The sequence below is a fragment of the Gymnodraco acuticeps genome, unplaced genomic scaffold, assembly GCF_902827175.1.
Source record: "Gymnodraco acuticeps unplaced genomic scaffold, fGymAcu1.1, whole genome shotgun sequence".
Classification (NCBI taxonomy): domain Eukaryota; kingdom Metazoa; phylum Chordata; class Actinopteri; order Perciformes; family Bathydraconidae; genus Gymnodraco; species Gymnodraco acuticeps.
The window spans coordinates 481,875-507,899 of NW_022989751.1; the positions used below are offsets into that span (position 1 = coordinate 481,875).

The following is a 26,025-nucleotide window of genomic DNA, read 5'->3' on the forward strand; positions in this document are numbered from 1 at the left end:
ACACTCAGTTTAAGAACACTTAGGTCAATATGTTTATAGCATTTGTAGCATCTGTTAAGGTCCTTAAACGGTCCTTACCCCACATGCATCCTTTTTTCAGCAAAAACTCAGTTACAGGGAACATTTATAAAGCAGCACCATGGAAAATTCAACTAAACCGCTGTCTCCTCCTTAGATGTAACGAGATTTTTATTACAAATCCGTTTTTATTTTTCAGTCTGCCTGCAATTGTCAATCGTCGTTGAATGCATTGATAGTTAATCATATTCATTTTTTATGGCCCACAACATGATGAGTAATGAACTTTATGAAAGCTCCTACATCATCACTTTCAACTTCTTCTTGGCTCTACAAGATAATAAATAAAGATACATTTGAAAGTATCCTTGATAATTACACAAGGTCAATGTGTACTAATGATTACCTGAACTCCAGATTTGTTTTTGTAGACAAGTAATTTTAACCCCGAAATTCCTTGAAGCACCAAAGTCGGTCATCAATGAATGATCTAGCCTTGATTACTTAGCCTGATACTCGGACGGAGTACACTCGTTTTCAAAACACATTTACATCAATATCTAAATCTAGATTGCTAGCAATATAAATGTAAAAATCTGGGTGAAAAGTCTGTTAGAAAAAAAGTGATAGAAAAGTATGTTGGTGTTCAGTCACCTTATCTAGATGATCTATGCTTGGTTAAGAGCTACGATTCTGATACATCTATGTTCTTCAATGTTTGTTTGTTTCTTTCTTTCTTTTTTCTTTCTTTCTTTCTGTCTCTAGGTCCTCTCTGTCTGTTTACCGCTCTTCATCATTTTCTCTCTCTCTTTTCATGAGTTTCAAAGACATTTGGCTTTAATCAACAAGCAGATTTGAACAGACGGTGAATGCTTTTGTCATGTGTGTGTGTGCGCGCGTGTTTGTGTGTGAGTGTGTGTGTCTGTGAAGTTTGAGTATGTGTTGGGGAGGGTCTTTGCTCCCCTAATGGTTTATTTAGAAACCTGAGTGGGGTGTTTTGTGAAAATATGAAATATTTTTATGGTCATTTAAATAATGGGCATAGGGCAACTGTTTGTAAATCGACTGTGTGTGTGTGTGTGTGTGTGTGTCTGTGTGTGTGTGTGTGTGTGTGTGTGTCTGTGTGTTGTGTGTGTGTGTGTGGTCTGTGTGTGGTGTGTGTGTGTGTGTGTGTGTGTGTGTGTGTGTGTGTGTGTGTGTGTGTGTGTGTGTGTGTGTGTGTGTGTGTGTGTGTGTGTGTGTGTGTGTGTGTGTAATAATTGATTCCATGCTTTCTGATTTAAGGACTGCCTTGGTTCTCTGAGGTCAGGTGTGTATGCTTCTGAACACAATGACTACACGTTGGCTTCACAGCACATTATTTATTCACATGTGGTCTCTCTTTCTAACTTTATATTTGTCTCTTTGGTGATGCAGTGTTGAGGTCTTGTTATAGTCGTAGGACTGTCTAGACCAGTGGATCTCAAGCTGATGGTTTGGAAAAGTATTTGGTAACTTAAAACTCATGTCTACGGAGTGAAAGCCGATGGGGGGTCGTAAGTAAATATCAGTAGCCAATACTTTAATGCTGTCATTTAGTCAAAAATGATGTTTATCAGCAACTTTTTTGGTGGATGATTATTTTGTTGTAGCCATTTTATTTCCAAACATTTGCTAATTTAGACTTCTCAAATGTCAGAATTTGATTCTTCTCTTTGTCTTATAGTAAACTACAATACATATATTTGGGTTTTGACCTCTTGGTTCAATTAAAGAAACTCTTTAGAAGCTCTCTTCTAAAAAAGATTTACCAAACTTAAGTATTCAGAAAATGATTTGATAGTGACAATAATTATTAGAAAGCCACACTAATATCTTAGTTTTAAGGGTTAACAAGACAGAATGGTTATTAATCACTGTTCTTGACTATAATTCAACCTGCAGAAGGATGTCCTTTCAATACGAGGAAATAATCAAGTCAAATTTCCACTACTGGGCCAAAAAACAATACTGCCAATACTAAATATTTATATATTTCCCCTAAATCAAAACGACGGTGCTACTTTCTTCATCTCATGCCAACAGGGATGACTCTTCTGCTGGTTTAAAGTTTCATGTAAACAAATAGTGCTTTCAACCATGTGTCCTAATCATCGCTTTGGCCCTGGATCTAATAAAGCCCACCTGGATATACAATCGCTGTTGAGAAGTGGTGACTAACACACTGACTGGCTCTGGGACAGACCCCCCACCTAAACACATTTTTCAGGTCTCTTTGCCATTAATAAATACTCTTTTATTATCTGCTCTAATAATTGCAGGGATAATTATTGTATTTTAGAAGGACATTAGTTTATTAGAAAAGCAATGAATATATGTTAAAAGGCCCAGAACAAGAGAAATTACTTTTGATGCTGAAGGTGAATGAAGAGGTGATAATAATTAAGATGAGGCTAATAAAGATCAACATGATGATGATGATGATACCTGTGAAACTGAAGCAGCTAAATTATATTTACATTTTTTATTACACCTGTGCTTTTCACATTATGACATGCTAAAAAAAAAGGTCTATACATCTTAGCAGTATCTTAGCCAGTTGCTTAAGCACCTTCGATAATAATGACCATGATGAAGCTTACAGTGATGACAATGTTATGGCAGAAGATTCCGGTATGCTGGATAATGATGATGTGCACATACACCGGGAGTGATGATTGAGTATAAGTGTGGGAGAGTTGGATGAAGATGTGAACTTGTGATAGGACAGATAGTTGTGACTTGTGACGATAACAATGAAGATACTTAAAAATGAAAATCGCAGAGGACGAGCACCCTTTGGGGATAATGAATTTGAAAACCATGATTACATCTCCGCGTGACTGCACTTCACCGGTGGCGGTGGTGGGAGTGTCCGCGAGGAGGGTAGAGCCGCTTCACTCATTGCTCGCGCGCAGACAGGAGCAGCGCTTACATGTTTTCATTCTGAATTTAAAGGGTCGCAAGAGCAGTGGGTTGACGAGCCGGAAACGAGGAAGAAAGGTCTGCCGTTTAATTTGCGCGTACTTTTATTTGGTCTTCTTGTATTGCCGCACGGTGTAATGTCTGTGTGTCGGGCCGCTTTGGTACTCCTCTGCTCGGTGTTGGCGGTGACTCTTGCCCGCAGGAGTTCACCGGAGCAGGAGGATGTTCAGGAGAAAATCAACAGCGCCAGATGCACCTCCAGGTGCCTCTCTCTGCACATGACGCAGCTCAACGTTGCCTTCAGACACCTACAGGTACTTACAGATACTTGCACTCTGTTTACCAACCTTGAAGTAGAATAACACCTGTAGTCAGTAGCAAACATCACCACCAAAATAATAAGTAATGGTCAAAAAAGAAGAAGACAGACAGCCATGAGTGAGCATTTGTTGCTGTATTTTCCACTTAATCTCCAGTCTAATCCCATTAGGCTGATACTTTAACATGTGCATACTTCTCAAATGTAACCAATCTGGCTGCACAGTTTAAGACAGTTTTACCCTATACCCTATACAGGTGCATTACTGGTATTTTCTGTATTTTTGTATGACAGTTGCAGTCAATTTGTGTTGTTGCAACATGCTGTATACTGCAGCTCCATCAGGCTCATGCATATAGTTCAGTAAAATGCATTAAGATGAGTAACCCATCTCCTTTATCTATTTAATAGAGGGATATGTAAGGGGGATTTAACAGAAGTTGAATCATTCAGGTGCAGTCAAATTGAGAGGCTCAATAGATCAGGTAAATGTAATACAATACAATACAAATGTATTGTTATCCACTGTACAGTTTAATAGCTGCTCTCAATTATTCATACCAGACATTAGCATTCACTTTTAATTGGCTCATGAACCGTTATTCAAACATCATATAAATAATTATATTTATCTGGCCTCACAAAGACATCCTTAACCACCATTCATAGATTCAATGTGTTGTACTTAGTTGTACAGCTGTCAGCTTGCTGTAGAAATATTCAAAGTCATACATTTTGTGGCAATCATCAAAATCTTAAAAAAAAACCTACGCCCTTGTCTTCTTTTGTATGTGTCTCTAGAGAAACAATGGCCACTCTTTGCTATTATTCAGATATTTTAGATCAGCTAGAAGGTTTTGTTACGCACAACCAAAAACGCACAGTGGAGCATTTACTGCCTAAATAGTTAATCAGAATAAACTATGTGATCCCACCTTAAACAGAGTGAGTTGTTTCTAACATGGTTCTCATCAGGAAGGTTTGATGTTGCCCAGTTTCGGTACTCAAAAAATTAGGTTACAGATTCATAATAGTTGACAAAATTACTCATCTCAGTGAGACCGCTGAACCATGTGCAGTGGCCTTTGCAGTGAGGAATGTGAGATTAACGGGGACATTAGGACGTTACCAAGATCGAAAAGCCACTTATCGTTAACAGCTTCAACATGTGCTCGCTGTGTAGTGGGTGGGAAAGTCATTAACCACAGAGTTCAGCCCCAGTGGCTCTGATGTGTGTAGGACAAAGTGTGTGCATTCATGAGTCTGTGTGTGTATGGGTTTGCATTTGTTCATATATAAAACAAAGTTTTGGTCTGGTCCTGGTCCATCCAGAATAGACTCCTGACACCTGTGCATTGGGTAATGAGGGTGGCCCCTGGGTGACTCTCTTGCAAGTGTGAATGTGTGTGTGTGTGTGTGTGTGGGGTTTCTGGAATGGAGGTGTGAGTAAGGGAACATTTGGTTTAAGCTTTATTAAGTGGAGTGCAGTAGTCAGATGTTAAGCATCAAACAGCAGCGATGCAACTGACCGGGAGGCAGCAAACTGTGCAGAGCTTCATTTTCTACTTTGTTTTAAAAAGTGAACACAACCCTAACCCTAACTCTTACAACAACTCTTTTATCTCTGTGTGACTTTTGCTTTCTGTAAAACCTTTGGCATATGTTGACACTTCAAAGAATTTCTGCCTTTGTACCATGATATCTTCAAAGTCATCTAGTGTCATTTTTCCTAAGATTTTTAAAAATGAAATCACGAAAATATTTATTTCCATTCCGTCTACACTTGCACTATATACATTCAATTTGAACACACGGGAAAGGACAATGTTGTGACTCAGAAACTCATCTGAAGATATAAAGGGGCACTGAAAATGTTGCGTGTTTTATCAAATTAAAAAGAGCCTTTAAACTTTAAGCAAACAAGGAAACAAGTTTCCTCTCAGCCACATCCTGGGTAAGAGCATCACTCCCTGAACCTATTATAGGACAGTGGAGCAGAACACAGAGAGATGAATGGGCTGGAGAGACTCTGTGATACAGTGTTCATTTATTTAAAGAACATAACGTTTAAAAAAAATCCCTTTTGATAACAGCTCCAGTAACTATAACATCATTGATGGCAAATGGAGCTTTACTCATCCTACCTCACCACACTCAGACACAAAGACACAAACACACACATTGCTTCCTCTGGCTTCATGTGGGTGAACCCCGTGTTTTTGGCTTCTCTCTTAGCTGGTGTATAGCCACTCACATGTGAGTCACCAGTTTTCTATTTACACCTCGCTTTCTGCTTCTTCTCTGGGTTTTCCACTACTTTCCCTTGTATGGTGTAATATTATAATTATAGCTTGAGTGAGTATATATCTGCTTGTATATTGTCATATTCCCAAACTCCTCCTTGATGTAAACTCCTAAAAATAAGAAAAAACAGTGAAGCCTCGCCTGCAGAGCTGGATATTTATTGCGCATACGTAGTAGATGAGATTAGACTGCGTGTCTCGAACACTCACAGGTCTGTGGTGCTGATGAGCCGATGGTTAGCGGTTCGAGCCAGGGCTGAGGGCCAGTGCGAGGCTGAATGAGCAGCCTGTGCATTCATGTTTATGTGTGTGTGCCAGTGTGTGTCCCAGCTGCTCTGCGGTAGGTAAGTCTCATCAGCCCAGAGGTCGGTCAGCCAACCAGTCACGCTCTGAAAAAGTCCAAAGACAACGGCCGGGTCAGGTTGCACAGAGATAGAGAGATAAAGGCAGGTATAGTGGTCAAGCAGCAAGACAGACAGGGGAGATGGAAAGACAGGTATATGGACAAAGACAGGTGTAACAAACACACATGAAGACAGACAACCTGACACACTGGCTAAAAAGTGGACTGACATGCAGGCAGACAGGTGAGCAGAGAGACAGGCAGAGGGCTGGGTGACTACACGAGACAAAGGCTTGTTTAACTCACCTGAAAGATAAAGCAGATACCTCCTTCTGCGGCTTTGTGACTGTCCTGACATTTGATCGGCAGAACCAGGGATGGATGCTGATACAATTGTGGCAGCGTAGGAGTGACTCTCACCTGCAACCAGGACAAGAAATTCCAAGACATTAAATCACAGCTGGAATGAAACAACTTTGGACCGAATCGCTTTGTTCTATCAGCTCGAGAGATAATATATATCTAGAACCGACGGCATATTATATCTGATACTTGAGCAATTAAATAAATTCTTCTTCCAACCTTCAGACCATGAATATGAAGCATGCCGCCAGCAGTCGGCTTATCCTAGTTTAGCACAAACACTGGAAACAGGTAGAAATGTTGCCTTCCTGAAAAGACGGTCTCAGTTTTACAAACTGTTCTGCTAGAATGTATTTGTCACAACCAATCATTTTGTTAAGCTTATAACGTGTATTTCTTTCTGAGCATCTGGTTTTCAATTGGTCCCAATAGAGAACCGCAGTGACGCGTCCTAAAACCCGGAAGTAAGTTAGCATTTTTACCACGTCCGGTTCCTTCGACAAAAAGCAATGCATTTTCTCCATAGGATTTCGGAAAATAGCTCCAAATAAGGTCTGTGTTTGACACAAATTGAAGAGACGGATCACGTTTTGTTCTACGACATTAAATACATCAGCAGTGACCCCACTGGTGATTTTTGAAGAGTTTACGTGTCTGAAAAACAATGGTTGTTAACAAGTGGCTGAATAGGACTACAGAAGTTGTCCAGGCCGTTTTACGTCATTACACCGAACACGTAAAACACTCCTGCTAAGTTTGTTTGCCCTGTTCTGCTTGAAAGCAAGTACCTGCCTCCTGCAAAACTGTTCAAACAAACACTTCAACTTGTACCATTTACAATCTGTATGTTTGAATATGGATCTTAAATTGGCGTGACGTTGAAGCAGCGACCCTGCTGTAGTTCCTTCCTTTAACGTTAGCATTTTGCTTCTTGCGACTAGATTTATGCTTCGAACATTATAAAAGTAGGATAGACATGTGGATATTATCCGGCTGAACAAAACGTGATCCCTCTCTTAAATGTGTGTCAACCACAGACCTTATTTCGAGCTATTTTCCAAAATCCTATGGAGAAATTGCATTGCGTTTTTGACGAACCGGAAGGAGTTTACATCCGGGTTTTAGGACGCGTCACTGCGGTTCTCTATAAGGAGGCAGAGCCCTATCTCTCTAGGGCTCTGTAAGGAGGTAGTGTATCAGGACGATGCGTCTGCCTAGAGATGAAGCGCTGTGCACATCCTTTTTACAAATGTTCCGACTTTTCTCTGCTCAGAGCACTTCTGGTTCGAACTTTTCAGAAAGGGGAGGGCGTGACTGTCACTCCTTTTCAGGCACACCGCCATTTGATGTCCATCTATTCTAATAGATAGTAGCCCAAATAGATGATAACAATCCAAGGGATTATCCTAGTCCATCATACAAAGGTGCTTAGAGTGGTGAGATGTTGTTGAAATAAAACAATGCACTTTTTTCATTGTGTGTTGGGACAAAGCCCTCCCATGTGGCCTGCAGGTGCTTTTCTGCAGTAGCCTAGTTCGTATTGAGCTAAGCTTACAGATAAGTGAGTGCTATCAATCTTTTTACGCGTATTTCCTTAAATATTGCACTTTTCTTTTCATTTTTTGGTCATTTAAGGTATTTTGTTAATCAAGTTTTAGCATTGCTGCGGTTGTAAGTGAACCGAAACAGAAAGACGGATGTTGACGTAATTGTCGGATGGGGAAAAGTTCAGGAACGTATAACAACCACTTTGTTGTGACTCTTGTTGTTTACAGGATGTGGGGCACCACAAACACTAACGTTGACACATGCGCACAGATACACACGCACGGGTGCACGCACGTTACTTAATTAGGGGCTTCTGTTGGGAATTTTCGGACCTCAAAATTGGCTTTTTGGAAGAACTTCAGATTCTGTTGAGTAAAAGTTAGTCATGATTCAAATTTGACCACACACACCCGCACAACAACACGTACCCACAACAAACACACCGTAACTGCTCCTGGGTCATCTGGGTGTGATTAGGAGAGTTAATGCCTCGTGTTGAATAGACTTTCTACTGCGCCTCACCGCAAACACTGACCACAACACACACACATATGTCCACACACTCTCTGCCTCTTTCTCTTGTTCACACACACACACACACACACACACACACACACACACACACACACACACACACACACACACACACGTATACACGCACATACATAGACACACACCACATACACACTCAGTTTTATCGCTGCATCTGGCAGAAGTGTGATTTATATCTTACTCTCTTTCAAACACTGAAGGGTGTGTGCAGCTGTGCGTGCACATGTTGATATGCATGTATTTCTCTGTGTGTGTGTGTGTGTGTGTGTGTGTGTGTGTGTGTGTGTGTGTATCTGTTCCAACCTCTCTCCCTCTGTTGCATCCAGTAATATCAGGTTGTTATTCTTTAACAGTGATGACTGGACTCAGCAGTCATCAGAGCCATGTGGAAGTCCTTGAGTGTTTCTCAGTCCGCGGGTCACTTCTGGTTCTGACGGGCCTCAGGCTCTGACAAATGTATTTTACCGATCCCAGGATAGAAAGTACGTTGTGTTTTTAGGGTTGAAATCAAATCCATCCATGTGGAAAAACACCGTTCAAATGAAATGGGAATTTTGCACTTTTTGGTCCAAGATATAAATCATCAACTGGGATATTTTTCAAGTTATCATATGAGCAATAGTGCTATTTGGAACATGAACTTTGAAAACGTTTTGGACTAAACCCCTTTTTTAAGTCTTTATTTCGTTTTTTAAGACTTTAGAATAAATAAATATATAATATTTCCTAATAAATACATCAAATACAACTTAATTCATAGAAGAAGTAGTGCAACAATAATATTTTAAATGCTCTTCCACTCTGGATAAAAGTACCAGTAAAAAATGTGCTTCCCATTTATTAAATAACCCAAGCCAGACGAATGGCAGTCAACTTAATTTATTGTGTCCTGCTTCACAACTAATATCCACCACTCCTTTCCAGTCTCCTCTCTGCTCTTATTAACTAATATATATTTCCATCCTTCGCCTTCTTTTGTCTGTCTCCCTCTGCTCTTTTCAACTCCCTCCCTCCCTCCCATTTCCTCTCAGCCTCCCATCCAACTTATTTCTCTTCTTCCAGTCACCTTCTTCCAATTCTCTCTTTCTCTACCACACTTTTTTCACATGTGCAGCTGTTTTGACACACACACACACACACACACACACACACACACACACACACACACACACACTCACTCTGAGACCCTACGAAACCACCGTTTAACAGCCATACGGCACACAGGCCCATCTAAACTGCCTTGATTGGCTCTGACAGCAAATATGTCCCATTGAATTGGGATCAGTTTGTGTGTGTACTGATGTATGTGTTGCAGAAGGATCTGGAGAGGAGTGACAGAAAAGGAAAGAGAGCGTGAAAAAGATTAAGATAGGGGATGAAGATGTGAGGCCATCGGCGGGGAAAGCAGCTTTATATCTCATCAGTCCAAATCTGGAGATGTTTAACTGTCCTCAGTTCTTTCCTCATGGAGCATCTACAGCATATCATCACCTTTATTCTCAAGTCCTCTCCTGTCACTTTTACACAAGCTGGCAGCAGCGTGGAGGGACTGAGAGGAAGAGATGAAGGGTACAAATGAGAGACACAAAGAACGACAAAGTGCATTTGTGTCTCTGTTTTTTCGACACTAAAATAAAAAACAGACGGTTTAATCCGCAACAATGACCATTTTTCAGTTGTGTTAAGGCCACAGCAGTATATCATCTTAAACTCCCACTCTCTCGAAGCTTTTTAAAAATATTTTCATCAATTTGTTGTCACTGCAACAGTCAATAACATACTGTATAAGTATTTTTAAGGCTCTACTTACAGCACCCTGAATAAAGCAGAATGCATTTTTAAGAATATTTCACCCCTACACTTATTTGTCTCTCATCGTTCGTATAAAATGTAACCAGCCCAGGTACGTTCATTTTGCAACTTTAGAAAGACATTGTGGTTAATGTAGGGAATGTGTAACAGAAGCCAGAGTAGTAAAAACTGTAAATGATATCAATCCATCAAAAGGAAATTCCTGAACATCACAAACTGATACTGAAAGAGGATCTGAGGATGGAATTTTCCTCTCTGCTGCACCCCCAGTGTCCCAATTCTACGGCACTAACGCAACTTAAGGCTACCCTGTGGAGTTACTGACCACGATGAGAAACGTTCTTATAGAGGATTCCTGTTTTGTTTGTTCGCACAAACACATTCCTAACAATGTTTTTCCCATTATTCCACCGTTTTGGTGTGTGGTTGGAGACTGCGAGCAAATAAACATGGATGCAAACATTGCAGGTTTAAAATTGTATTAAACATTGGGATTCGAGATATTACGAAATAGTAAATTCAACATTGTCTTTAAGATGTTTTGACTCTTAGAATATCCAACAACGCATGTAATCCCTTTTAAGCCTGTTTCTATAGACGGATTTATAGTAATGTTCTTGAATGGCAACAAAAAGGTAGTCTGGATAAGCTTCCAACAGATCCAGAATACCTAAATACACTTTGCATTGCGGACATTTCATAAACATTTTCCGTAGACTTCCTTAGGTCCTCAGCAATACACCCTCTATGTGCAAAGTCAATCGGATGAACTCTTTTGGGAAAATAGAAGGACAGACATACAGACAGAGATTCCTTCCATTTTATTTACAATGAAGGGATCTTAAACAATCCAAGTATAGATTATTGAGATTATTCAAAGTTTGGAGAGAGTTAAGAATGTTGATAATAATGTGTAATCAGAAGGTGCTTTGAAGACAGGAGGGAAGAAAGAAAAGGTGGGCAGAGGAAGGAATTGTTTTGTCACTGTAGTGATAGATGACAGCTGTTTCTCTTTTCATCTATTCCTCTTTACATCTATCCTTCCCCACTGACTTGTTACTAATGTATCCATCAGAGATTTTACCTTTGCCTTTAAACTCTACTTGTTCTCCTCTCACTGTCTCTACATTAGGCATTATTCCCTCCAACAACTAGCACAGCTTACTGTTAAGCCCATGGTGTCTGAACACCCTATTAATACACATTTAGTCTTAAAGGCATATTAGCACGGGCAAGCCAAACACTTGTCCAGCAACCATATGACGGATGCAATTTCTGTTAAACTCTTGACTGAAATTGTTGTAGTCGTGGTTCCAAACTGGATCCTGATTGTGGTTGCACGGCTGTTGTGTCCTCTCTGAAAAGTAACCATCTCTTCACTGTTGCCAACAGCTGGACAACCGAGGCAATAGTAAGCAGCTGTAGCACAGTGGAAAGGGTGAGAGAATGAGAGGAATGAGGCAAACAACATTTATGGAGAACTTGGAGCTCTGACCATTTTCACACTTGTGCTTAATGGTTGGTTTCAGCTGAAAACAGGCGTGACTCCCAATCTCACAGTCAAATATAAGCTTTTAAATATACTTTCTATCCAGCACTTCTTTAAAGGTTTGTCATGGTCTTAAACGTGCTCCTACTCCAGTAAAAATCCTCCGCTGTTATAGTGACAGCAATTTCTTAAAGCTTCTACATGCAGCGTTCCCCAGAGCTTATTTGAAGGGGAATAAGTATTCATCTACTAACAAAGAACTTCTAACAGAGCACTTATATACTAATACAGGACTGGCTTATCTATAGCCAGATGAGTAACACTTGAAATGTTTGGCTCTATGAAACCTGATGTACTTATATGATTCTGTTTTCTTCAAGGTTGTGTCTTCCTGGTCGAATGCACACGTCAGCTAAATGCAATGTAATGTAATGTAATCTACGTATATCAAAGTATCATTTTGCTTCTTTGGAAGCTATTTAACTAAATTACTATGCATCTGTTTTGAATGTTAAGAGTGAATGAGCCAATTTAGCATTTTCTGTACCGTGAAAGCCCTTAACCCCTAATCTCTAACCTTCAACCTCTGCACTGTTACCCCAACTCTAACCCCTTAACCCAGAAACACAAAGGCTACTTAACAGAAGTGTGTGTGTGTGTGTGTGTGTGTGTGTGTGTGTGTGTGTGTGTGTGTGTGTGTGTGTGGTGTGTGTGTGTGTGTGTGGTGTGTGTGTGTGTGTGTGTGTGTGTGTGTGTGTGTGTGTGTGTGTGTGTGTGTGTGTGTGTGTGTGTGTGTGTGTGTGTGTGTGTGTGTGTGTGTGTGTGTGTGTGTGTGTGTGTGTGTGTGTGTGTGTGTGTGTGTGTGTGTGTGTGTGTGTGTGTGTGTGTAAATTAATTTGGTTCAGGCTAAAAAGAGTGCGATCAGGAAAGGGTTTAGGAGTCGTTAAGAAGGCTTATCCCACACACACAAACTAGAGGCTCATATACTCACACACACACACACACACACACACACACACACACACACACACACACACACCCACACCACACACACACACACACACACACACACACACACACACACTAAAGGCTCATATACTAATAGTTATTTCGATATTGGACGCTGGCATTGTGAATGTGCCGATTAATTAAAGTTCAAAAACAGCTTGAAGGGTTTTCATTAAGGGTTGCACTTGAATAATTTGAGACGTTGTAAAACAACAGGGTTTTTTATTTATTCAGCCAACATGCTGAATATACATACATTGCTTCCAGATCCCTTTTGCTCTATTCTGTTGAATGTCTTTGTAAATCGAATATGTTTAGGTTTTGTACATTGAGTTCAACGAAACAAGCAACTGTTTTTGTAGCATTATTTTCTCTATGTTATTTGATATTATTGAGAATAAATAGTGTTCTAGTTAATCAAATAAGGATAATCAATAGATTAGTCATGACAATAATCATTATGGGGACTGTAAACTTGTTTTTTAAAGTTACCCCTTATATTGACCATGGTATTAATTGTGTATGTATCATTAAAACACATTTTAATGTTTTAATATTTCACAATGACATAATAATGAGAGAAATAGACTTGGATCCTCGGATACAAACAGTTTATTTTATGTCAACGGTACACTCAAATTGCAGCTTTGAGTACGCTTTACTTGCAAGGTGTTTCATTTGGATAGAAACCATTTTTGGAAAGGTAAACTAACTTAAGGACGAAGGGTTGGTTTGGTTGATCTGTATTTCTGTCCTTGTGGTCATGAGATGACGTCTCCCTCTGTCACAGTGATTATAGCAGCCATGTTCACTGGCGGTCTTGACTCACTTAACAGAAACTCATCGAACACACACCCACACCAACACATAAACATAAATCTCACCAAGTGACGCGTCCTCTGTCTGGTGTAGGAACCGCTAACACAGTGCGTTAGGTCATTCTGCTCCCTGAGGATACAAATGTAAATAGGAGAAAGGTTGTGTCTGTCTGCATGTCAGGTTTTCTCTGGTTATGATGACCTTTTATGAACAATATTTAGCTTTCTGTCTCCTTATATGTTAGACAGCACTCACAGGAATGGGTCAAATGTGGGCAGAAAGTGTCAAACAGGATTTCTCTGTGGAAGATTTATGTCTCTGTGTGTGTTTGTTTTAATCCTCATCCTCTCCATTTCTTCCAGAGTGACCATGTTCTGGTTTGGTGTGAAAACCACAGACGCTGTGCACAGGTAAATACTCATACACAAACACTTCCTAACTCTTAAAGACATTTAACTGACTAACATTCATTTTTCCTGAAGGCTTACCAAAACATGAATCACTTCGTGCCTAACCCCAACTCTAACCCTGTTCTCAAGCCAGTCATAACCAGTAAAAGCTAGGTATGGTAAAGGAATGAAAAACAGGGGTTACACACGTTGAAACAGTTACTCTAATTCAGTTGTTGGTTCCAGAAAACACACTTGGCTGTGTTTGTGGGTGGTCATCCTGTGAGGAATCATTTTTTACTAGTCCACCAACTTCCTAATAGTTAGTTTGGCTTGACCTTCCACATGTTACCCCTTCCTAAGCTCATTGCTTGCACTGCCAAAAACACCAGTAGACTTACTGGTGAAAAGGGCAACAAAGTGGGAAGTCTTCCTGATTTCAAATATAAACGTGGCAAGTACTTCACATCCAGAAAAGAAGAAGGTTCTTGAGGCTAAAGCCGCAGTCAAAATGGCATTTGCATTAACATAAGATAAGAGATTTGGATCAAAACTTATATTTGCGCGAGTGTTTTGATCTTTCTTATTGAGTGAATTGAACCAGCATATCTTGGCTCAGTATAATACCAGGGCCATTTGGCTGGCACATAACTCAAACACATTTCCATTTAACGGTTTGTAAAGTAAAACGGTTTTGGCTGTAGTTAGTGGCTTTAATAGAAGTGTGATACCACACAATGAGGCATCCTGGTACTAGAACATAATGCATTTGACACGACAACAGTAGACAGAGGTCACTCTGCACCTCTGCTTTGAGTGGCAAAAAGAGAGAGAGAGTGTTTCTCGTGCTTCCCTTGTGTGTGGAATCTCTACACCGACCACAAGGCTCCTGTAATAGCAAAGATTGTGTTTTTAGTTCAAATAACGTCCTCCCCTATATACCTATTATCAGGGTCGGCTCTAGAACAAATCGAATGGGGGGGGCAATCATTTACCAAGGGGGGGCACACACTGCCGTCAACAACCAACACACAAACACCAACGCAACTTCAATTTAAAAAAACATGCTGTAAAGTCTATTGTCTTTCACACACATTGCAGGGTGTAGTGCTATTGTATAGCGCACCTATGACTTGTGCATATATGCACGGTTGTGGCACAACCACCAAAACAGAAACATATGGACATAGGCCACCATATAAAAAGTGTGCAAATGTATTTTATATCCTATCCATGTGAACATGTTTTAGGTGGGGGTGGACCTAACCTCCTCTAGGAGGGTCTGGGGGCATGCTCCCCCGGGAAGATTATTTTTAAAAATTGAAGTTAAATGCATCAATCTGGTGCACTTTGAGAGCAACATGAAGAGATCTATGGATAGCCTACATCTCTCAGCATTCATATGAAACAGAACTGTACACAGATTAACTTTTTCTTTATGGATATTTTACTAATCACTCCCCTTTTAAACTGTATTCTTGTGTTACTGTCCAATAGTATTTCATACCCGTTTTTCATTTATTCTCTTATTTTTTAAATAACTAGGCTATAGGCTAATGATCATATACATGTGTTCCTCGCAAATACTTGTTTACATAAATGGTGACCAAACCGTTTGAGACCCACTGAGATAACTTACACTAAAGTGAACTATCTAAACACTGAGAGAGTCCTTACCTCACTGAGCTGAGGTTATACGATCCTCTCAGTCTGACAGGAGAGGACTCTCCTCCACCTTGGTGTAGAAACAGCTCTTTATATCTGTTAGCATAGCTAGCTAACCGGATGCTAACAACAACATTCCATGTTACCGCTCGCGCACTCACAAAATGCGATCGTGCCACACACACAGAGAGCCGAGCTTGAATGAAACACAGAGACCCAGAAGTAGGCTACTTGTACTGTACTGTATATCATATTATTTTCGATGGCTTTACTAATCAGTGTAACAGATGAACAGATCGCCACTGGGCTTTCATCTAAACACACAGCCACGTAATGATAACAAAACAAAAGTCGGGGGTCATTGGTCAAGCAACACACCAATCAGAGAGCAGCAGTGAGCACACCTCAGGCTGTGTTTTATATTTGTATTCTTTATTTCTGATGTATTTCACACAGAAAACCTTTAGTGGAAACATTTTCACTTCTATGATTAAAAAAAAAAAAAAAACGGCAAAGTGGCAAGGCTTGCCCACCCTGCGTTGGGGGGGCACAGTGACTCATTTGGGGGGGCATGGCCCTCGAATGACCCCCCATGACGCCGACCCTGCCTATTATCCATCCATCCGTGTGTGTGTGTGTGTTAATTCATTTTTTGATTCAGGAGGAGTTTCTATGCTGTGTATTTTAAGCTGCCAGTCTGTTCTCTCTCCAACATTACTGTGGATGTGTGCCATATATTTAGGTAAAACATGATGTTTTTAATCAGAAAGGGTAGAAGGTAAAACAGGAAGATATCTTCACTGTTAGAAAATAACTCATATTACACTTTATATTGATCACTAAGCACAATATGTGATATGAAAGATTATTTTCTGGACTAAATAATGACTCTGCAGCCCAATGTCTGTCATCCAGACCTTTTACTTACTGACCCTAAGTTACTCAGTAATAATGACTTCTTGAAAGATTCTGTCTGCTTTCTTATTGATGTGTTTTCTGAACTCCCCGTTCAGGTTCAGACCTAAAAGCTGTTTCCCAGCTGAAAAGCACACCTGAGTCGTATTTTATTTCTTGCAACACTTCCAAGCTCTGCTGCAAATGGACAGCCGGACAAAGGGAGAGCAAGAAACAGACGTGAGAGAGCGAGCTTCCTATCCGTTCAGGGCGTATATCAGTAGTGTGTGTATATTGAGTTCAGATGGGGTTAATGTCTACAACCCTCCACACCTCCCACCAACAGAGGGTTGCAGGGGATACCGCACTGAGCAAAACATCAGTCTGCAACTCTGAGCTGTACCTAACCCCCCCACCACCTCAAACACAAACACACTGCTCCCTTGACCTTACCCTAACTTATCTACAGCCTTTCCTTCCTTCTCTCCCTTCCTTTGTTTCTATTTTTGAATGAGAACAGAAAATATTTTCCAACTTAATGCACGTCTACACTTTATAACCTTTGTGTTCTGCTGTTGTAAAAGTGTGAATACCACTGTGGCAGTGTGCTTTAACCAACATCCAACAACAGTCTCTAAGCTGGGCGGTGGGGGCTGCCGCAATGTTCTCCTCTCAGACAGGCTGATACTGCACAGACATGCACGACTTTGCACATTGTCTTTTTTTTTTTTTAATTGCAGAGGTATTCATTTTAACATTTTACAGTCTGTTGAAAGTGGAAACAGCCCAATTTGTAAAAGTCATCAGGGCAGGCCAACAAAAATAAATTAGAACAGAAAAACACATTTCCCATTCTTCAGCCATAATCGCCAAGATTAATCAAAAATAATGAATGATAAGGCAGAGGAAGTCCAACAATGTGTAAGGCTCCCAAGGTGTGTGTATTTATTAACAGGATATGTGGGAGATATTAAAGACTTGCTATTTGTTTTCTAACCATGGGGAGCATTACACGTTGAGCACAGTCCACTTTTGTTTTGTGTAATTAGGGTAACAAATATTCCAAGGTTTCTACTCTTTATTTGGTTAATCAAGCATTTGTTGTAGACATTTTCTTTTAGTAAATTAAAGATCCCAAATACAGGTTTTAATTAAATACAGAGAGACAGACAAAGATATTTCAGTTGCGCTTTGTGGCAATGTCAATGGGTTTGTCTGCTAATTTGGTCCAGACAGAAATATCCCAACAACCATTTATCAAATGTTGTATAGACATTCATGTTCCCCTCAGGATGGATTGTAATAACTTCCTGACTTTTCATCATCTTCCAACATCGGGTCAAAATATCACTTTGTCCAGTTCTTTGATTTATGAGGAAATCCCCTCACAGATAATGACGTTCACATTAGCCTCATCTACTTCTTGTTGAGTGATAATTAGCACATTATGGCAAAGTATGATGTCGAACATTAAACCTGCTAAACATCAGCATGTTGTCACAGTCATTGGGAGCATGTTACTATAATGTTGTTGGCATTTAGCTCAAAATACCAGTGAACCTCACAGCGTCTCTTGCTTGGCTTGTGACTCTTGGTCTTGGTAATACTACTGCTGGTTGGACAGAGTTTTGGTAAACAATACTGTACTGTACTAATTTTTTAACTGACAGTTGGAAGTGTTAACAGAGGCCAATATCTCAAATACTTCTTTTTTTATACCTTCTATGACTGGCATTTTTAAAAATTTGAATCCAATGCTTAAGTACTTTTTTGTATTCAACTGGATGCTTTGGACCCCATATGTGCAATAAAGGGGCCTTAGTCTGAACCTTTTGGAAACTCAGAAGGGAGGAAGTTGTGAGCTCGATGGTCCTTAGCTGTTGGTCTTTTGGAGGAAAAACACTCTTTTCAGACTTTTCTCAGGGGGAAATACAATTTACTCATGTTTATAAACCCAATTTTAGGGTTATTATTAAGTTAAATCTCTCAAAATGTGACTTGGTCTCAGCGTACATTCCACTGCAGGTTCTCATAAAGCATTTGGCAGTGTAATAAATTCAATAACTTATGACAGAGATTTTCAACAGAATAATTTGGTGATTGGTATGACTTTTTGGGTCCTTAGACTTGCAGCAGTGCTGAAGTTGTTCTCACAGAGTTTTAACATGTGTAACACTTAGTCAGTATATCCACTCGCTGTCACACACCCACGCACACACAGCATGGCGCACTGCAAAATTAGAGGATGAGTTTAATTTCCCAATATATCTATCACACTTAAGAGGTTGAAAGCTTGAGATGCTCAACTCTTTTCACAAGCAAAGGGCATGAAACAATTAAAAATAGCAAGATATTTGAATATCTTTCTTTCAAACATCCTTAATCTCAGACTCCCAGGAGCATTTGTTAAAAAAATCACAACAATCAACAAAAAAGAGGAACACTTTTCATATAACTCCATGAGTAAGTTGAATGCATCTTGCAGTAAAAATTAAATAGGAAAAGATAAATAAATAAAGGCAAGCATTGTCCGATCAACTGTGGGGCTTTATCTGTTCCTTTGTGATGTTAGGGGCGAGGTTTTTCTATTACAAACACACACCTGGCAGATGTTGCCCCAACACATATGGTTCGTGTCACATCATCAGTGGACTCTTTTTCATGGAAACACACATGGGAATTCACTAAACCTGAACTACAGCCCTCACTCAATTCTTCCATCTGTCTATCTCCTCCTTCTTTTATCTCTCACACACAGGCAAAGTAAACGTAATGTCTACCAGGTGTGTGAGGCAGCAGGATGTCCACTAACAAACAGGTCTGATGCAGAGCTATCAAGACACTGTTACTTATTTCATCATTATATTATCATTACTTGCTCTTCAGAGGTTCACTATGCTAGTTGGAACGGTCTGTATGCTAAGCCTATGCCTGGAATAGATTTAACATCATACTGTGGATCAGAACGGTGTGGTTTTGAGGACTGTCTAATGCATACAAAGTTTTAGAGGATATTCTGATCCTCCATAAAGATGACAAGATTCTTTTTTAGTGTATCCCACTCCCTCAAATCACCTCTAACAATCTGTAATAATATAGATAGTTGAGAAAATTCTTGACCAATCTCGTTCATGGGATGGAGCCAAGCCCACATTTTCTTTATGTCCAAGAGACATCCTCTCCTTCCTATTCTTAAAGCAATCCCAGGTCATGTGGGACATGCAGTCCTTCCATCGTCATCTTGGTTTCCCTTGGGGGGTCCTCCCAGTTCCCCATGCTTGGTAGGGGGGAGATTTCTACTCCGAGTTCATGAACGTAGCTCCGGGTTGGAAAATATATTGCCGGATAAATTGAGACCTTTGTCTCCAGGCTCAGTTCCACCGTCAGACCATGCAACATCTACATTACTGCAGTGGGCACCAACCCACCTTTGAACACACTCTCCATCATACCCTCAGTTAGAACATGATCCCCAGATATTCAGTCGGGGCAGCCAGCAGTTCATTCTCTTTCCAGTGTGGGCTGCCCACTGTTTTCCGGGCAGTCTTGAAGGTCCTGACTCGCACTCCGCTGCGAATCAAGTGTTGGTTTAAAATGAAATCGACAATCACAGTGTTATAAAAGAAAAATGTTGGCGAGAGTTTTAACAGTCAAGCGGTCATCCTTTTGTTTCAGTCCAAATCCCATGTTTCACTCTCCTCCTTAGACATTAAAGTAGAATCCAACACAGTTCAGCAGCTGCAAACAACAGGGTGCTAGCTTGTATATCTTGCACATAAATTTCAATTCCTTAACTTTCTTTTCCTTTTGACAGAACCATTTTTCATCCCCTCTGCTATTCAGACATGTCCAGTAGTTTTTAACATGTTTGGTTTACAAATCTTACATTTATTTGACATTAGGTGCCAATTCTGTCTAAATACTGTTAACAAAGCCAAATCATGCTGGTCGGGCATTGAGGGGGATACCTTATTTTAAAATCTAATCCTGATTGATTCTGTTTTCTTATTTTGGCTTTTTATATAGTTAACAAAGCAGCTAATCTTATAAATCAGTTCTTTGTTATTATTGATTTTTATGACTAATGTTTTTGCCCAGTTTAGATAGATTTAAAACAGGGACATAGAGACGAGGGCTTAACATGCATAAATACTATTCTCGAAAGCACAGAAAGAAAAAGGATTGAGAGAAACACAGATAACGAAAAGTATTTTGTCTGAGGTTATTGTGGGCACATTTGGTTTGAGAGGTAAGACATTTCATCACTGGACTCTTTGCGAAGCGTTTGTCTTCTTGACTGTCCTCAGGACTTCTTCTCATTTTCCTCTGTTCTCTTTCCTCCAGCCTCTCCACTCCTCCGCAAGCTGCCGACTTAAGTTTGCTTTGGTTGTTGGACATGTTTTTCCAAAGGTCTGGCAAAAGCCTAAAATGCTTTTCAAAGGGATTTGTGGAATTTGTTCTGCTACTTTTCTCCCGGGTACTACATATCCCGAAGTGTGTGTATGTCGATACTTGTGTGCGTGTGTGTGCACGTTCAAAACATAAAACAAGCGTGTTCGTGACCTCACAAATCTTCTGTAGGATCTCATTTAGCATTTACATATAGTCTGCACTATCAAAAATAACACTTGTTGACACCTGGATCAAAACAAGTTATTATAATCTAGATGTTTCATGATCTTTTTCTTTTATTGTACATTAAATATGGCAGTATCTGTCACTTCAATTAACCATTCCTCATTCATTCATTTCAGGTGTGACAATTATGGCCTGGCGAGTTGAACTGAATTCTGATTTATATTCACATAGAGTTATTAAACCTTTGCACATGTTTATGTTTATAGTGGATGTTCTTCTAGTTTTCTCAAGAATCACATTTCACACACTTTACTTAAACCAATATTGGGTTTCAACAATTACAATTTGGTTCAAAAATATTTCATTAGACATTTTCACAGTTTGTGTCACGTCTCTATCTTATGTCACTGGGTCTGCAGTAACCTCCAGGTATGATTTTGGAGGAAATCTGCTGGATTGCTTTGCAGTAGAAAACACGATGAGGAAGCTATTCTTCATTTCAAACAGAGCTTTCAGGTTTTCAAAAATAGCTGTTGGTGGAAGATGAGAAAAGCTGATGGACAATCACTTTCACTTTTTGTGTGTGTTTAAAACGTGAGTAAGAGTATATTTTCTAGAAACTTTCTTAAGAACCAGGTTTTTCTGAAATCTGCTCTCACTTGGTAATACCACACAGGATATCACCATATTTGGGTATGCAGTCATAGCAACAATTTTACAACTCTTTTCCATCTCATTCACATGGATAGAGAGAGGTTTAAAGGTCTTACGAGGTCTGATAGTTTCTGATCTATATCATTGCAGCTTGTTTATATTCAATGATTCACATTTGACGTCCTTTGTTAATAGCTAAAGGCTTTTCTAGAAGAAATGCCTATGTTAAATTTAGGAATTGAGAACAGTTTTGTAAAAATGTAAACAGTATGGCTGAGATTGGCACTTGACCGGCGCGAGTGTTGACATCAAAACTCAAGGAACAGCAAAATAAATTAAATGGTAACTAATCCTAAATACTAAGCATATGTTCTGATTGGTGGACAGTATTTAAACAACCGATGAAAGTCTGAACACATAAATGAACATAATCGTTTCAAACACTGCACCCACTGAACTGGAGACTGAGTGAGCACATCTGGTCCGTGGCTGTCTTTCTTTGTCTCTTTCTCTTTCCTCTGGACCTGTTTCACTACGTGTCTTTCATCTCTTCTCTCCTTTTCAACTGACACTCACTCGCCCCCCCTCTCTATCCACTCTGAAACCACATCTCTCCTCCCCTCCCTCTCCCATTTCCTCTCCTCCCTCTCGCTGAGTGTGGCTGTCATCCCTCTATCGTGGCAGGTGAGGCCATAAAACAGCAGGCGAGGCCCCGATGAGGGCCCAGAGACAAGGTGTGTGTGTATGTGTGTGTGTGATTAATTATAACAGATATCTGAGCAGCTCCCATGCAAGCTGTGCACACAAACAGACACACGCGGTCATTAATCTGGGCCCTGTTACAGTGTGTTGGTGTGTTAAACAGTAACATCTCTGACCTCTGACCTCTGCTCTCTCACTCCCACACATAACTCATCATTGCGCTTTCAAGGCCAGAAGTGTCCGTTTGTCTCTCAGCTGCTCTTACACAAATACAGTGCATGTACCTTTCAGTGATTTACAACATCTAAGTGATATTTGAGAGTGTAAGGTGTGACTCATGTGCATACCATGAGTGTTTTTGCTTAAATCCATTATCCTCTACTCCCCAGGTCCCACCTCTGTTGCCTTTCTCTCCCTACTGTACTATTACATTTATATGTATGTCCTATTGTAAAATAATACTCTAATACGAATGCATGTAAATGGTTCTGCATTACATTTAACCATTGGTCAAAGAAGGGAGAAAGCAAACAGAACTCACCCATATGCTCCTCTTATCATGCAGACCAAAGGATGGATGTGTTTATCTAGTTTTAGGGGCATTTGTGCCTTTGTTAGATACAATACAGTAGAGATAATGACAGGAAAAAGACCCAAACCTGTGAGATTACGATAACATGTAAACTTTTAGTTCACAGGGAGGGCCCACGTGCTCTATATGAAAATGTGTAAACACCGAAAACAAAACCTGTAAGACAGGGACAGAATAAAAGAGAGGGGAAGTGTTGAGGTGAAGAAAGGAAGGACGTAAAGGAAGAGTTGAAGAGTCCACAGAAGACAAGGGGTGATAATGTGAAGACAGGAACTCAAAAGAACAGGAAGGGAGAAGGAGGACAAAGGGAGGATATACGAAATGAAACATGTCTGTAACTGATCAAACTGGCAGCTGAGGATGAGTGGATGCAAGGTGAAGTGCACGTGTGAAATAGACAATGGGTTGGTTCGTGTGGACGGTAGGGAATGGTGGGTTAGTGCGTTTCATTTTTAGGGAGATTTGGAAAAAGTGAGCAATAAGTGGTAAAAAAAAAGAGACTCACAAGTGTGTATGTGGTTGACCCAGACTTCTTAAACAGTGGTATATGCTTGCTGCCATTATGTAAAGAGTGTATACTGAACAAAAATATAAATGCAACACTTTTGTTTTTGCTCCCATTTTTCATGAGATGAACTCAAAGATCTAAAACATTTTCTATATACACAAAATAACCATTTCTCTCAAATATTGTTCACAAATCTGAAAAAATCTGTGATAGTGAGCATTTCTCCTTTGCCGAGATAATCCATCCCACCTCACAGGTGTGGCATATCAAGATGCTGATTAGACAGCATGATTATTGCACAGGTGTGCCTTAGGCTGGCCACAATAAAAGGCCACTCTGAAACTTGCAGTTTTGCTTTATTGGGGGGGGTCTGGGGGGGTCCGAAAACCAGTCAGTATCTGGTGTGACCACCATTTGCCTCACGCAGTGCAACACATCTCCTTCGCATAGAGTTGATCAGGTTGTTGATCGTGGCCTGTGGAATGTTGGTCCACTCCTCTTCAATGGCTGTGCCAAGTTGCTGGATATTGGCAGGAACTGGAACACGCTGTCGTATACGCCGATTCAGAGCATCCCAAACATGCTCAATGGGTGACATGTCCGGTGAGTATGCTGGCCATGCAAGAACTGGGATGTTTTCAGCCTCCAGGAATTGTGTACAGATCCTTGCAACATGGGGCCGTGCATTATCATGCTGCAACATGAGGTGATGGTCGTGGATGAATGGCACAACAATGGGCCTCAGGATCTCGTCACGGTATCTCTGTGCATTCACAATGCCATCAATAAAATGCACCTGTGTTCGTCGTCCATAACATACGCCTGCCCATACCATAACCCCACCACCACCATGGGCCACTCGATTCACAACATTGACATCAGAAAACCGCTCACCCACACGACACCACACACGCTGTCGGCCATCTGCCCTGAACAGTGAAAACCGGGATTCATCCGTGAAGAGAACACCTCTCCAACGTGCCAGACGCCATCGAATGTGAGCATTTGCCCACTCAAGTCGGTTACGACGACGAACTGGAGTCAGGTCGAGACCCCGATGAGGACGACGAGCATGCAGATGAGCTTCCCTGAGACGGTTTCTGACCGTTTGTGCAGAAATTATTTGGTTATGCAAACCGATTGTTGCAGCAGCTGTCCGAGTGGCTGGTCTCAGACGATCTTGGAGGTGAACATGCTGGATGTGGAGGTCCTGGGCTGGTGTGGTTACATGTGGTCTGCGGTTGTGAGGCCGGTTGGATGTACTGCCAAATTCTCTGAAACGCCTTTGGAGACAGCTTATGGTAGAGAAATTAATATTCAATTCACGGGCAACAGCTCTGGTGGACATTCCTGCTGTCAGCATGCCAATTGCACGCTCCCTCAAAACTGGCGACATCTGTGGCATTGTGCTGTGTGATAAAACTGAATATTTCAGAGTGGCCTTTTATTGTGGCCAGCCTAAGGCACACCTGTGCAATAATCATGCTGCCTAATCAGCATCTTGATATGCCACACCTGTGAGGTGGGATGGATTATCTCGGCAAAGGAGTTTGCGAAAATTTGTGAACAATATTTGAGAGAAATGGTTATTTTGTGTATATAGAAAATGTTTTAGATCTTTGAGTTCATCTCATGAAAAATGGGAGCAAAAACAAAAGTGTTGCATTTATATTTTTGTTCAGTGTATATACAACAAAAAAAGGGAAAAATGCTTTAAAATAAATTGGCTACCCTTATTTTAAATGGCTTTGACAGTTTCCAGATTAAAGCATGTGCCTGCTCAAAATAAAATTAGCCTGAGAAGGGAAGCAGTATCTGTTTAATAGCAAGGAGACAATGTTTATTGATAGATTTGTGTTTACCTCTTTATTAAATAAAATATAAAAGAAGTTAACATGATTGTTTGACCCCAAAAGGTAAAGTTATACAATCTTGAAAAAGCCATAGAAAACAATAGTTTTCAGCGAGGTGCACCAATGTGCGGTAAAAAGTTATGGTCACGCTTAATCGACATAATTTCTTGATATTTATTTCTTGATAATTTTGGAATCGATTGTAGCCGACATCAATTTTATCTGACTACAGCCCTGTGGAGAAGAACATTTTTACTGTCGTATTTCAAGCACAGAGCAAGAGTGTTTACTACTCTTTAGGGAGACTTCAGGGTGGAGTGTTGCTTTTAGCTAACACAAACTTTTTCTTCCATGACTTGTAGGAAATGAGACGATAACAACATTGAACAGCTATCATGATTCCCACTGAGAATCCATTTTATGTTAAGAAACCAGCACATGTGGCTTGACTGGCTTTGGTTTGTTGATGCTCTATGAATCCCAGCAACAAGTTAATGTCTTTTATTGAGTACATTAAATGAACACTTACATGGTTTTATAATGCATAGCTAGAGGGTGATGATAACCCTAAATGTATTTATAGTCTTCACACTGCAAATTCGCCTTTTTAAAACAGCCTAGGATTATGGAGAATCATTTTAATGCAACAGTAGCCATTTATTTGTATAAAAGA

The 26,025-nt window shown here is 40.3% G+C and overlaps 1 protein-coding gene across 2 annotated transcripts in view; it reads left to right on the forward strand.

Annotated features, from left to right (window-relative positions):
- The first annotated feature begins 2,932 nt into the window (after positions 1–2,932).
- Positions 2,933–26,025, forward strand: part of anos1b (anosmin 1b) — a 40,845-nt gene continuing 17,752 nt past the window's right edge. For both annotated transcript variants that reach the window (XM_034210243.1, XM_034210251.1), the window contains exons 1-2: positions 2,933–3,275; positions 13,880–13,927. In XM_034210243.1, coding sequence (XP_034066134.1) covers positions 3,099–3,275; positions 13,880–13,927 — 225 coding nt within the window. In that variant the 5' untranslated portion in view covers positions 2,933–3,098. The remainder of the gene's footprint in view (positions 3,276–13,879; positions 13,928–26,025) is intronic.